The following is a 12,881-nucleotide window of genomic DNA, read 5'->3' as shown; positions in this document are numbered from 1 at the left end:
CTTCTATTTTCTCAACTTTTATTTTGTATTGACTTACTTTTTCTGGCTTTAAGAATTACAAAAAATATTTCCATGTTCAGTCATAATGTAATGCCACCAAGTTAATTCCATAAATGATCACAATATTAACCACGATAACATGTTACTAACCTAATATATACTAGAAAATGGTATTGTATGGATTTGAATTATACCACATTAGGGAACTTCAAGTATTAGGACAACACAAGCTTAATTTGCCTCTTTGCCAGGTTGACTGAATAAACACTTTCTGAATGAGTGTCAGTCACCTCTAATGTCAGTGGTATGTATATCTGGAAGGCATATATATGTATTTGTTTTTGAACTGTATATGAATATAAATTTGAGAGACATCAATGAGCATCAAAAAGTAGAAAGTAGCAGGCAAGGGTCAAAAATCTCATTTAATTTGGAAACACATAATTTGGAAATAACTTCTTTGGAAGGTAATATTGGAAGGCTATTACCAATAAAAACACTATTTTTTTTCTAAAAGTTCAAGTAGTTAAAAACCAATTTATTACTAAATACCTATTACATACAGATACACAAATAGCATTTTCAAGCACCACCTCATTTAATCCCATAACATCCATTAAGACTGCCTTTTATCATTACTTGAAACTGATGAAAAACCTGATGCTAAGTAATCTGCCTGAGGCTGCATAGCTACAAAGTGTTATGGATGGCTAAGATTTTAACTAAGGAAGTCCATCTCACTCAAAAGTTTATCCTTATACTCCCTAGGTCAGCACACAATACATATTAACATGAAAAGCTAGGATAAAGACACACCTTTCATTCTCCAGCTTTTATCCTCTCCCCTTAATTACCTATTACACACATCCTATCTGCACATAGGTAAGGAGTCTGAACACAGCTATGGTATAATAAAATGGTTAAAGGGCCAAATTCTAAAATCAACAGACTTTAATTAGAATGGGGTAAAAGAGGTAGGGTAGAAAGATATACATCTTAAATTAGAAATATGTTTCGGGGCACCTGGGTGGCTCAGTTGGTTAAGCGTCCAACTTCGGCTCAGGTCATGATCTCACAGTTCATGAGTTTGAGCCCCATGTCGGGCTCTGTGCTGAAAGCTCTGAAGCTGACAGCTTTGGATTCTGTGTCTCTTTCTCTCTCTGCCCCTCCCCTCTCCCACTGGTCTCTCTCTCAAAAATAAACATTAAAAAAAATTAAAAATAAATCTATGTTTCAGCTGTGGGGCATGCAATCTATAAAACATTTCTCATTAAAAAAAAATAAAAGCATTGGTGGGGAAAAATTCAGCAATATTGCTGAAATCTTTACAGTTCATTTAAAAAAAAAAGTCTTTGTTTTCCTGATCATGTAATTTCAACTGCCACTACAAAAGTAATAATAAATAAAACATATTACCATAGATATTTTAATTTCCAGATCCAAATGAATTTTCTACAATGGTGAAAGTAAATGCTCATACTGGAATATTTAGTCTATTCCAGACACAATGCTATGGGCGTGACATGCATGATTACTTCATATAATCTAATGATAAAGCAGTAATATTATTATCCCCATTTTAGAGATGAGCTGATCTCTGGGACTCGGAGAAGAGAAGTAACTTGCCCAAGGTCATATAGCTATACAAATGCACTGTACTGCAGTGGCAGAGACGGAATCCAATCTAGGTCTGATCCAGAGCTCAGCCCTTCAACAACAGAACATGAAAAAGTTCTTTCCTCCTGACCCACCCGCTCTATGGTCAAAACTGAGTTCTTTATTATTTTTGAGCCGCTCTTGATGCCTTAGTCATCCCACACATGTAAGGTTCATACTTTATGAAAATGATGAAACTTCATAAGGTGGGCAAAGTACGTCATTTATAAATGCATCAAAGCACCAAGCATGCTATCCCAACATCGATCTATCACAAATAGCCAAGAAATATTGAGAAACTAGTGTAACTGTTAAAATACTCTTCACTATACATAAAACTTTAAAAAGTGATGAAGGAGTTTTGAGAAGCATCTACTATATAGAATTTTTCAATCAAATAAAAATGGCTTCATCCATATCACAAAACAGCTCTGCTGGCTGTTTCTGATCAAGATAGTAAATAGCTTTGTTATACTGAAATATTTGTTTTAAAAATACAATGTGTGTGCTTGTGTATGTGTATACACACATATGTATTTTTGTGTATACGCTCCTCTACTGGATTTATCTAAGCTTCCAATAACTTTTTATTGCTTAGTATCCCAACAGTGCTGCCCGTCAACAGATCCCTTCTTCAGAAGGCAAAAAGATCAATGAAAATGCAATTTTGACAAAGATGCTTTAAATCCAATTTGTTATGACCAATTTTTAAAATAGGGCAGCTATATTCTTTCTCTAGCAGGATCTAATATTTAGATGCTGTACAATCACACCTTCTATTTATTTTGACATTCTATCGTTTTCTAAGAATTTTCAAGACTGCATATAACCCCCCCACACCAGTTTATAGATAAAAATGTAATCTGCCCACGCCTTCTGAATTAGTTTAAGTGCTCTCTTCTCATCAGCAGACCATAAATATCTTTTGGTACCTCTCACTAAAGAAAAAAAAAATGATTTTAAGATTTTCTGAGACCATGAAAGAAAATGAGGCAGCATGTTATTTTGAAGTTACTTGCTTTGTTAGGAGGAAAAAAAAAAATCCTTCCAGAGTCAGGATTTATTTTCAGAGTGAAAATTTAATTGGGTTTAAATCTCCTGTTGGGAGAAACTGGTATCAAAGTTTTGAAAGGTGAGATAAGCTTGAAATGGAAATAATATGCTAAATGTGAGTTCAAAATGCAGAAATAGTCTAGAGAGACTTGTTGCAAGCAGTTGATATGAAATAAGATTAGGGATACTAGCTGACCAAAAGCTTTATAGTCCCTAAGTGTGACACAGCTGATGACAATACCACAACATTAGTTTGCACTAACGGTAGTATCCAAACGGCTAAAATATTTACATCATAGCACTTGGAGTTACTCAAGTCACATCTGCAGTACTGATCTGTATCCACATCACTGTCAAATGGCTTCACAGCAACTGTTTAGAACATGATAGGAAACCATCCTATCAAATTGAGGACAAACAAAATCAGAGTAACCTGGTAGAGTTAGCCCAGAAAAGACAGGACACATATAATTAAATACATTTTATATTGAACATCTGAGAAATCTTTTCAGATAGAACAATTTAAAGCTAATATATTTTAGATCAACTGCTAAAGTTTGAGAGATGGCTACATTAACAGTAGGAATAAAAAGGGAAAAATACTGAGGTTTTTTTTCTCTTTTCCCTCACTGTATTATATTTTAACTTTCGGTATCTTTAGTTTTGACATTTTAAAATAAAAATTATGAACGTAATAGTTTTGAGCTTTGAGATACACGCAAGAAATTTTATTTCCCTCTGCAAAGACTTTATTTTTAATAAGGATTTTGGTATGTCTATATGTCCTTTATCTCTAAAAGGCAACTTTTTTCTGTTATAATTAATATAAATTTGTAATAATAAATGGTTAACATAATTTTGCTTCAACGTAAACTTTGCTAAAAGAATTGGTTCTGTTAAGAAAAGCAGGGTAGCTTAGTCATCAGGATGGTTTGACATTTTCCTCCAATGCTAATAACTCCTTTCCCAAGGCAAGAAAACTACTTTAATTGTCTCTGTGCTCAGCAGCAATGATGCCTGGCCAGTATACCAAGTAAAACTGCTTGTGCAACTCTTACCTTGGCTAAAAATAAAAACCAAGACAACAAATTTCACCCCCTAAAAGTGCATTTACATGAACTCTCAAGAAACTATCTACACAGGTATTAGAAGTTCTATTTCGGGCTAGAGCCAATGAGCACTTTTTTAAAAAGAGCAATTTTTCTCATCTATTAAATACTTCATCAGAAAATTCCTCAGCATAAAGGAAGGACAGTGTATTACCTGATGATACTATTTACAAGTAACAGGACTTTGTGGATGTGGGTTTAAGAGAGAAATTTTTCAAGTGATGCAATAAAGCACTTGATTTTTTAAAATCCAAATTATGATAAAGTAGACTCAACTGGGTAAGTCTTGTAGAGTGAAGAACTCCCCATATCCAATGCTGTAGAACAAGAAGGAGCAGCTCCAACTACACTTTTAGGAGATGAATTTGCTGACATGGCCATAGTTCTTTCTATGCAACAGAGAAAAGAGCTTCTTTGTGGGAAGTGCATCACGTTTCCCTACACCATCCCATAGCACCCTAGAAGGGCACAGAAAAGATTGTAGCTTACTATTAAAGGCCAGTAACCGTATCTTGACTTTTAATTAATCAATGATCAGCAAATATGCTTTGATCATTGACTAGAAAAAGACTAGAAGAAGTAAATAAAATCACCAAGGTAATTAATTTTAGTACCTAGTGCTAATCTTATTAAATACCTATCAGAAATATTCTGAACAAATGTAACTCATTTTTAACGTTACATATTCCTGAATACTATGGATATACCATAATCCACTCTAACTATTCATACCATAATTCATTCTATTCTCTGATTTTAGGAACTTGGATTGTTTCCATGTTTTTGCCACTATAAATATTATCACAGTAAACGATTTTATACATTTCTTTAAAAGGAAGTATCCTGAATAGTTCTGAGTCCCCAAACCACTTAAAAATAAACTTTTAAAGGAAGTTCAAAATAATCTTTCCATCCCAATATCCCAACACCATGCAAACTGGGGGCATCACAATTATAAAATGCCATTTTAATATGTACTGGTTGTTGTACAAATTTTTTTACTGAAAATAATTCAGTGTCTGCTTTTTTGTAAGAATTCTGAAAAGGTATTTTACTGACACTAGCAGTTTTGGGAAATATAGTTTTTATAACCTTTCCTTATATAATCTATTTAATAAGTGTCCTTGTCATTAGTGATGTTTCTACTCCAGAAAGAGATTTAATAACTCTGGGTTTTTGAAAGCATTTAAAATATTAAATCAGATACAGTATATTTTAATAATTTCATTTTATTTATGATTAAAAAGAAACTGAGCTAGGACAAATTTTATCACTGATATAATTAAGCAGCTGATTTTCTGAAGCACCAAACTGTGTAAAGGGGTAGTAGCTAAAACCACCTTTCCAGTTTTTGTGATTATATATGAAATCATCTGTCATCAGACAAGGAAAACATAGGTTATATAAGACCATAACAATTCCTCCCTCTAATCTGTAAAGATATAATGGAGTAAAATACCCTTAGCAGGGTCGGGGGGGAAGGGGTATCAATAAAAAACAATTCTTGCATCACTGATGTGTCATTAAAGGAAACTATGGGCTTCCCTTTTAACATTAGTTTTCATAAAACTTCCACATGTAAGTTCCCTAGGCACAATACAGAAATAAGTTCTGAATTTTTATACAGCTGAGATAAAATAAGAAATAGGAATGTATAACAAATATTACCTCTGGTTTAGAATGGAGGGTTGTTCTATGTTCCATCCACCTCCATTTCCAGTGAGCATGGTAACTTGTTTTGTCAACTTATTTGAAATGTCTTCACATTTGTTCATAAGCCTTATAACTACATCCCTTTCTTGGATCAGTGTTTTACAATGCCATATCAAATCTTCTGATAAGCCATTAGTTTTGGACATCTTTGTGAACTATGGCATAAAAAGAAAAATAATTTAACAGTTCAGATCTAGTAAATAAAAATCCAGTACCAATTTTTCTTCATGAGGAAAAGACAATTTGTTCATTGAATATTTTACTAATGACCTTAATCAAGTGCTAAGAGAACCTGTTTCTTTCTTCATGTCTACATTTGAATTTCCATGTTTCTCTTTGATAAATCCTGTCACCTCCAACTCACCATGCTGAAATAAGACATATCTTTCTCCCCCAAAATGCACAATCTCAAGCTAGTTATTATTTTGAACCTAGTGGATGTTCTCTTATAGGAGAAACTCTAAAGTGATGGTTAACATCTCCTATCAAGTTTTGTTTTCAAAATCTCAGATTCGTCTTCATTACCAAAAATAATAGTATTGTATAATTGCATACCTGATATCTTGCCCCATTTTCATCACTTTCCCTGCCTATGACATATTACTATATGATTAATCTTCCTAAAACATACTTTTCCCTATCTATCATCAAAGTACCACCCCTCGAGCTTTCAAAACTCCAACTATTATTTGTCACTTAAATTTTGTTCCTAAACTGAGACTATCGCTTGGAAAAATATCGCATGAATCAAAAGTTAACTATGACCAATCAGTAATTTGGTAAAACTTTTTTAAAAAGTCAATTTCAATACATATATGCTTGTATAAATGGCTTTCTGTGAAAGCTCAAAGAATTTCTTTCAAAAATGTATTTGCATTTTTTTCTAAAGAAGACACTGAATACTTCATCATGTAAAAGCTGTAAAAGAATTAGAATTTTTCTATATAGATAGTTGAAAAGAATATCCTGAAGAACATTATAAAAAAATATTTTTAGTGAAGAATAACAGAAAGCCCACAGCTGTCTACAAAGCTAACAACCTGGCTGGACAAAAAGAAATGTCCCACAATCCAGAAATGAATAAAGGAAACTAGAGTAAAACTACATGTTAAAACTACACATGATTTTGATTCATGTCATCTTATTTACTCAGCATATTCCTATTTACAATAAGAATCACATGAACAACTCTAAATAATCCCTGTGATCACAGTATATTTAAGTTCACAGAAAAGCTAAAATAATAGAAATACAAGATATACTATGATAATTTAACTAAAATGTGTTTATAATAAGCACTTTTCACATCTAACATAGAAAAAGTTGGAAAGAAAATTTCCAATCTATTCTAAAGCCATGTTATTATTGTACTGCAGGATTAAAAAACACAACTTAGCACTTCGCAAAATGGCACTGTGAAATACAAAGTTATTTGCATACTACTTTACATTTTCACATGGACAATATTAATAATCACAATATGATCTCCCATTTTGTGCTTTCCAAGGAAAGGATTTACACATAAACAGCAGGGTATATTAGAATAAGTGCCATGAAGATTTTAAGGAGGTTCTATTAGAATTTCTAATTAAGGGGCACCTGGGTGGCTCAGTGGGTTAAGCCTCCAATTTGGGCTCAGGTCATGATCTTACGGTCAGGTGGGTTCGGTGAGTTCGGGCCCCACGTCGGGCTCTGTACTGACAGCCTGGAGCCTGGAGCCTGGAGCCTGGAGCCTGCTTCGGATTCTGTGTCTCCCTCTCTCTCTGCCCCTCTCCCACTCACACTCTGTCTCTCTCAAAAATAAATAAAACATTAAAAAAATTAAAAAAAAAAAAAAAGAACTTTTAATTAAAATATATTTTATTGGGGCACCAGGGTGGTTCAGTAGGTTGAGCCATGGACTCTTGGTTTAGCTCAGGTCATGCTCTCACGTTGGTGGGATGGAGCCCCAGCATTGAGCCCCAACATGGAGCCTGCTGAGATTCTCACTCTGCCCCTCCCCACTGCTTGTGCGAGTATATGCACTCTCTCTCAAAAAAAACAAAACAACAACAAAAAAGGAATATATTTTTATTTTTTAAAGTTTATGTATTTGGAGAGAGAGAGAAAGCGTGTGCACACCAAGACGGAGGGGGCAGAGAAAGAGGGAGAGGGAGAATCCCAAAGCAGGCTCTAAGCTCAGTGTGGAGCCTGATGCAGGCTGATCCTGCCACTGTCAGATCATGATCTTAGCCAAACCAAGTGTCTGTCACTCACCTGAGCCACCCAGGTGCCCCAATTAAATATATTTTTAAAGGAACCCCAAAACTATAGGCCTAAAACCAATCTCATGTCTTTTGTGGGTGTGTGTTAGTGTATATGTTTATGATGCGTATGTCTGTGAGAGAACAAGAATAACCAGGAAATAAAGAACATATATTGTGTAACTTTTATGGTCTAGAAACTACTAGATGTCTTTTATTCACTAACTCATTAAATCTTCACAATAACTCCAGATCAATCCACCAATTCTGGATGAATAAACCAAGGTACAATTTCCAAGGTCACACAGTAGGGTAAGATTCCAAAGTCCATACTGTTTTCTTTTCACTACAATTAGTACCTCCCAAATTACAAAAAAAATGGAAAGAAAAAAAAAGACCTTTTAAAAGTTTAAAAAAACAAAACATTTTTTTTGTAAACAACTACCATTTACTGCTCTCTAATTTTTTGGCAAATATTAGCTTAGCTGGTGAAGGTACCTGGCATGTAGACACAGTCCCTATCTTCATGTGGTTTATAGTCATTGGGAAAGATATGCAACCAATAATTTTAAGTGTAATAACTGGTATTATGAGGGAAAGTACAAAACTCCATGGGCACTTTTCTCAGAGACTAATATAATCTAGGACCTAGAAAATTCTTCCAGAGTAATAAGGCCAGAAATAAGAAAGAACTACATTGGCCCAAAGAAGATCAATTCAATTATGTCAGAATCTAGAGAAGAAATAAACTAACATTACAAAAAAGAAACAGCCAGAAGGAGAAAAATCCAGACTGGGAAACTGTAGAAAAAATGATCCAGTTCCTTCACCAAAGATATTATAGGAAAAGAAAGAAAGAAAGATAGATGGGTGGGGGACCTACAGATTAAAAGAGAATTAAAAGACTGATATCAATGGGGCCCTGAGTGGCTCAGTCAGTCAGCACAGAGCCCACTTTGGACCCTTGGTCCCCTTCTCTCTGCTTGTGCTTTCCCAAAAATAAATATTAAAAAAAAAAAAAAAGACTGATATCAAACAATCTCAGCAGGTAGACCTTATTTAATGGATTCTAATTCAAAATTACTTAACAAAAAAACTTACACCATTTATGAGAAACAAAATTTGAACACTGAATGCAGACATTTTCTTTCTGGATATTTCCAAACATTAAGGAATTATTGATGATTTTTATTAGATGTGACAATGTAGTTAGTTTTGTTTAGGGAAAATATCTTTTTTGAGATATTTAGATTTTTATGGATAAAATGAATTCTGAGATTTGCTTCAAAATAATATGAGACAGAAGAAAGTGGATGAGGATATAGATGAAACAAGATCAGATATCAGCCAGGAACTGAAGCTGCTGCTGAGGACATGGGGCTTTGCTACCTTATTCTAATTTTTTATGTTTGAAATTCTCGTAGAGGAAATCGAGGAGAGTGCAAAAGGTAACTCTTACTTCAAGCTGCATCAGTTTGATTGGTTACTGAAATTTTTAAATGAGCTTGACATTTTGGTTATTTTTGAAGTCAAAATTTCAAAATTTACCTCCCTTGGGACTTCCTACTGTCCCTACCTCTCCTCCCATTTAAGCCAACCAACATCGGAGATGGTCCAAATTATTGTTGCCAGTTTAGAATTTAAATCTACCCAGTAATGTACGTTGTCCATGAATGTAAAACATCAGATTTTCAAGGAAAAGGTTTCACTGAAAGATGAAATTGTCAGGATTTGGTTCAGTTATGAGTAACAGTAAATCCAAAACACTAAGCGTTTAAATACAACAAGTTTATTTCTCTCTCATGTAAACGAAGACCTGTGGAAACACTTCAGATCCAACATGATGGTTCCCAAATCAAGGATTTTTCTACTTTGTTGCTTCATATCCTCAATACATGGGGTTCCTACTATCATACTGACATCTCAGTCAACAGGAAGAAGGGATCCTATAAGGGCACTTTCCAAAAGTCACAATATACTTCTGCTTATAGCCCACTGGACAGACCTTTGTCAAATTACCACAAAGGGAGGGTGAAAAAAATGTCATCTTAATATATTGTGGGTACTGTAACCAGCCATAAATCTGTTTAAAAGCCTCGAGGCAGCTTAAAGTACAGAAAGAAAAACTGTTCTTGATCCAAAAAAGTTGCATTTGATATGGCTATAACTGATATGGAGGATAAGAAGAAAACAACAGTTTCTTAGCATTTCACTAGAAATATATACAACACTTCCAGAGCAAAATATTGTGGATCTCTACAGCTAACATTTTCTAAGAACCAGAATTCAGCTGAATGGGCATTTATTTAACCCTTAGACTTCCCAAAGGTCAGTACCATAATTACACCCAACTTACAAATGAAGAAATGTAGAATAAGAACTTGCTATAGGTCAGATAAATATTAGAAATGTCACAACTGGGACTCAAAATCAGGCGATCTAGCACCACTATATTATTCCCCCACCTGTTACCTCCTAGTATGTACTCACAAAACCAAGAGAATAAAGAGGCATGCATGAAATTCAGGAAGAAGAGATCCAACACACAAGAGACAACAAGGATTCCTCTGGATGTCAGGGAAATAACATACCAAGGTCACAGCTGAATAGCGGGCCTATAATCCAACCAGTCTAAACCAGAGGAGGTCTTAAGATTCCAGATGAGACTTTTTTTATAGGAAGATGAAATACAAATGGAATACCTGAAGTGTCTAAAACTGAGGGGAAATTTAGACAGCTGGGAAAGTTTGAAATAATAAATATAGAGAAAACTGGACAAAGTAAAACCAAGACCACTATTACCTAGAGAAAACAAAATGCTAAGCAAGGAAAAAAAAGTAATCATGTAATATACTACATGGCTAAGAAAGGCATTTACAAAGTCATAATGTAGATACTAAAAAATGATCTTCAAAATTATATTAACTTAAATAAATCTCAATACATAATTCCATAATATCTTTATTAATGGTGTGTGTGTGTGTGTGTGTGTGTGAGAGAGAGAGAGAGAGAGAGAGAGAGAGAGAGATGGAGAGATGAAGAGAAAGTGAGAGATGGAGAGATGAAGAGAGACAGATGGAGAGATGAAGAGAGAGAGAGATGAGCTGGCACTTAGGGAAATGTATAAGAACACTCTACTGTTAAATGACTGTTTCCTGAAGACAAAAGGCATGTTAATAATCCTATAAAATACTTCACCAAAATACCTCACCACAAAAGGCTTTAAGAAATGCAGAGACTCTGTAAATGCAGGATCTACTAGTAAAATCTACAGTTATGGATGAGCATAGAAAATATGGTCCTATTTACATAATATGAAATACACAAACAGGTGCACAAATAAGATGCTCAACAAAGCCTTAAGTGGTGGGCATCTTGGGCAGAATTTTGGCTAACCTGACCTTCTTTGTTCTTGGAGGTATTGTTTTAGACAAAGAAAAATTATTCCTCCAAAAAATATGATAAAGCTATTTTTTTTTCAGGTGGAAGAAAGGGGGGAAAAAGCAATTCCTACTTGCTGGATAATTATGTGGAAAAAAAAAAAAAAAGAACATCAATATGGCCCTGATTACCACCTCTTTGATTAAAAGACTCTAGTATCACTTCGGGGACTTTTTTCTCTTAAAAAGCCACATACTGAAGTACCTCTCTCCTGCCACAGTGTGTCACTCTTACAATACAAGTATCTTTTAATTTCTACAGGAAGGGAGGGATTAAGGCCAGATTTAACTCCCTACCTAAGAAGTAACATTTTTGAGGACAGAGTCCTAATCTTATTCACTGCTATAAATACCTGGCAGCAGCTGATGAAGTACTCAAAATGCATTTATAATACATTTTATAAATGTTTGTCAAACTTATGCAAATAAAAATAAAGCCGGAATACAGTCATCCTAAACATAATTTATTGAAAATGACCCTATAAGGAAGGAAGGAACAGGCATTACCATGCTTTAAGTGACAAACTTAAGCAGACATTTTACAATAACCACTGGGAAAACAAAGCAGAAAAGAAAACCTGTGGTCCAAGTTACCAGCAGTTGAGAACAGTACAATGAGCATGAAGGGTTTTGGCATGAACTAAAACCTGGGTTGCATGGTTAGCGATCAAGGAAAACTGCATCTACACTGACCTAAATGTTAAGGAAGAACAGATGCATAGACGAAGTTTTAAGGTGAGTTATTCATGAATGAGTTACTCAGGTATCTTCCTTTGGTCAGCACACATTACTATTCAGATTAAGGTATAAAAGATGCAGCATAATAAGATTATCACAGACAACAGTCCCCACCATACTCTGCACAAGAATAGACACAAACTCAGTAAGTGGCTGGTGAACTGATGCCATCAAATGTGTGAAATATGGCAATTAAAATACCAATTTTACCACATTAACAGCATGTTTTAAACTGACATTGGCTTGCTGTATTTCCAAAGTCTATTCTTACAATAAACACATCCTTTACTAAAGCAGAAAAACACAGAAAAATTATGAAGAAATCTGGCAAACAATAAATTCTGGTTCAAAGAAAACAGGCATAAAGCTGCGAACATAAACACCCTTGTAAACAATGCACTTATTTTGTTAAACAAACTCTCATGTAAAAATAAGGGTGACTAGAATATCTTACAACATTTAATGTTTAAAAAGTGTAATTCTGACAAGAAAGTCATAATGATGTACTTCCCACATTTTGTTTTAAAAGGCACTGCTAACCTAATTTTCACAAACTGTTTTTCTAATAAGGCAATGAAACAGTAATGATTACATTTAATCTACCAATGTTGTAGACTTGTTTTAGCAAAAATGATAATTAAAACATATGTGTACTTGATTTGTTGGCTCAGTTTGCCTTTTTAAATGAAATACTAATGACTCTTAAAGTTCTCACAAATTCCCCAGTCCTTAAGATTAAATAGCTTCAACAATAATGCTAAGAGTTCACATGCTATAAAGTAGTAAATCATATATACAACTTTGTAGTACCGTGTATGTAATATTAACTTTATCTTTGATGATTTTAAGATACAAAATTGCTCCCTAAATCAGTCACATTCAAAATTCTAAAATGACTAAAAGTAGAAGCTTAAAAGTTCCACGCAAAT

The 12,881-nt window shown here is 34.2% G+C and overlaps 1 protein-coding gene across 5 annotated transcripts in view; it reads right to left on the bottom strand.

Annotated features, from left to right (window-relative positions):
* SMARCAD1 (SWI/SNF-related, matrix-associated actin-dependent regulator of chromatin, subfamily a, containing DEAD/H box 1) overlaps window positions 1-12,881 on the bottom strand; it is a 78,040-nt gene that overhangs the window by 19,834 nt on the left and 45,325 nt on the right. For all 5 annotated transcript variants that reach the window (XM_049630881.1, XM_049630882.1, XM_049630883.1 and 2 more), the window contains exon 10: window positions 5,487-5,686. In XM_049630881.1, the coding sequence (XP_049486838.1) occupies window positions 5,487-5,686 (200 nt within the window). The remainder of the gene's footprint in view (window positions 1-5,486; window positions 5,687-12,881) is intronic.

The sequence above is a fragment of the Panthera uncia genome, chromosome B1 (genome assembly GCF_023721935.1).
Source record: "Panthera uncia isolate 11264 chromosome B1, Puncia_PCG_1.0, whole genome shotgun sequence".
NCBI classification, from domain to species: domain Eukaryota; kingdom Metazoa; phylum Chordata; class Mammalia; order Carnivora; family Felidae; genus Panthera; species Panthera uncia.
This window is presented reverse-complemented; position numbering and strand designations above follow the sequence as displayed.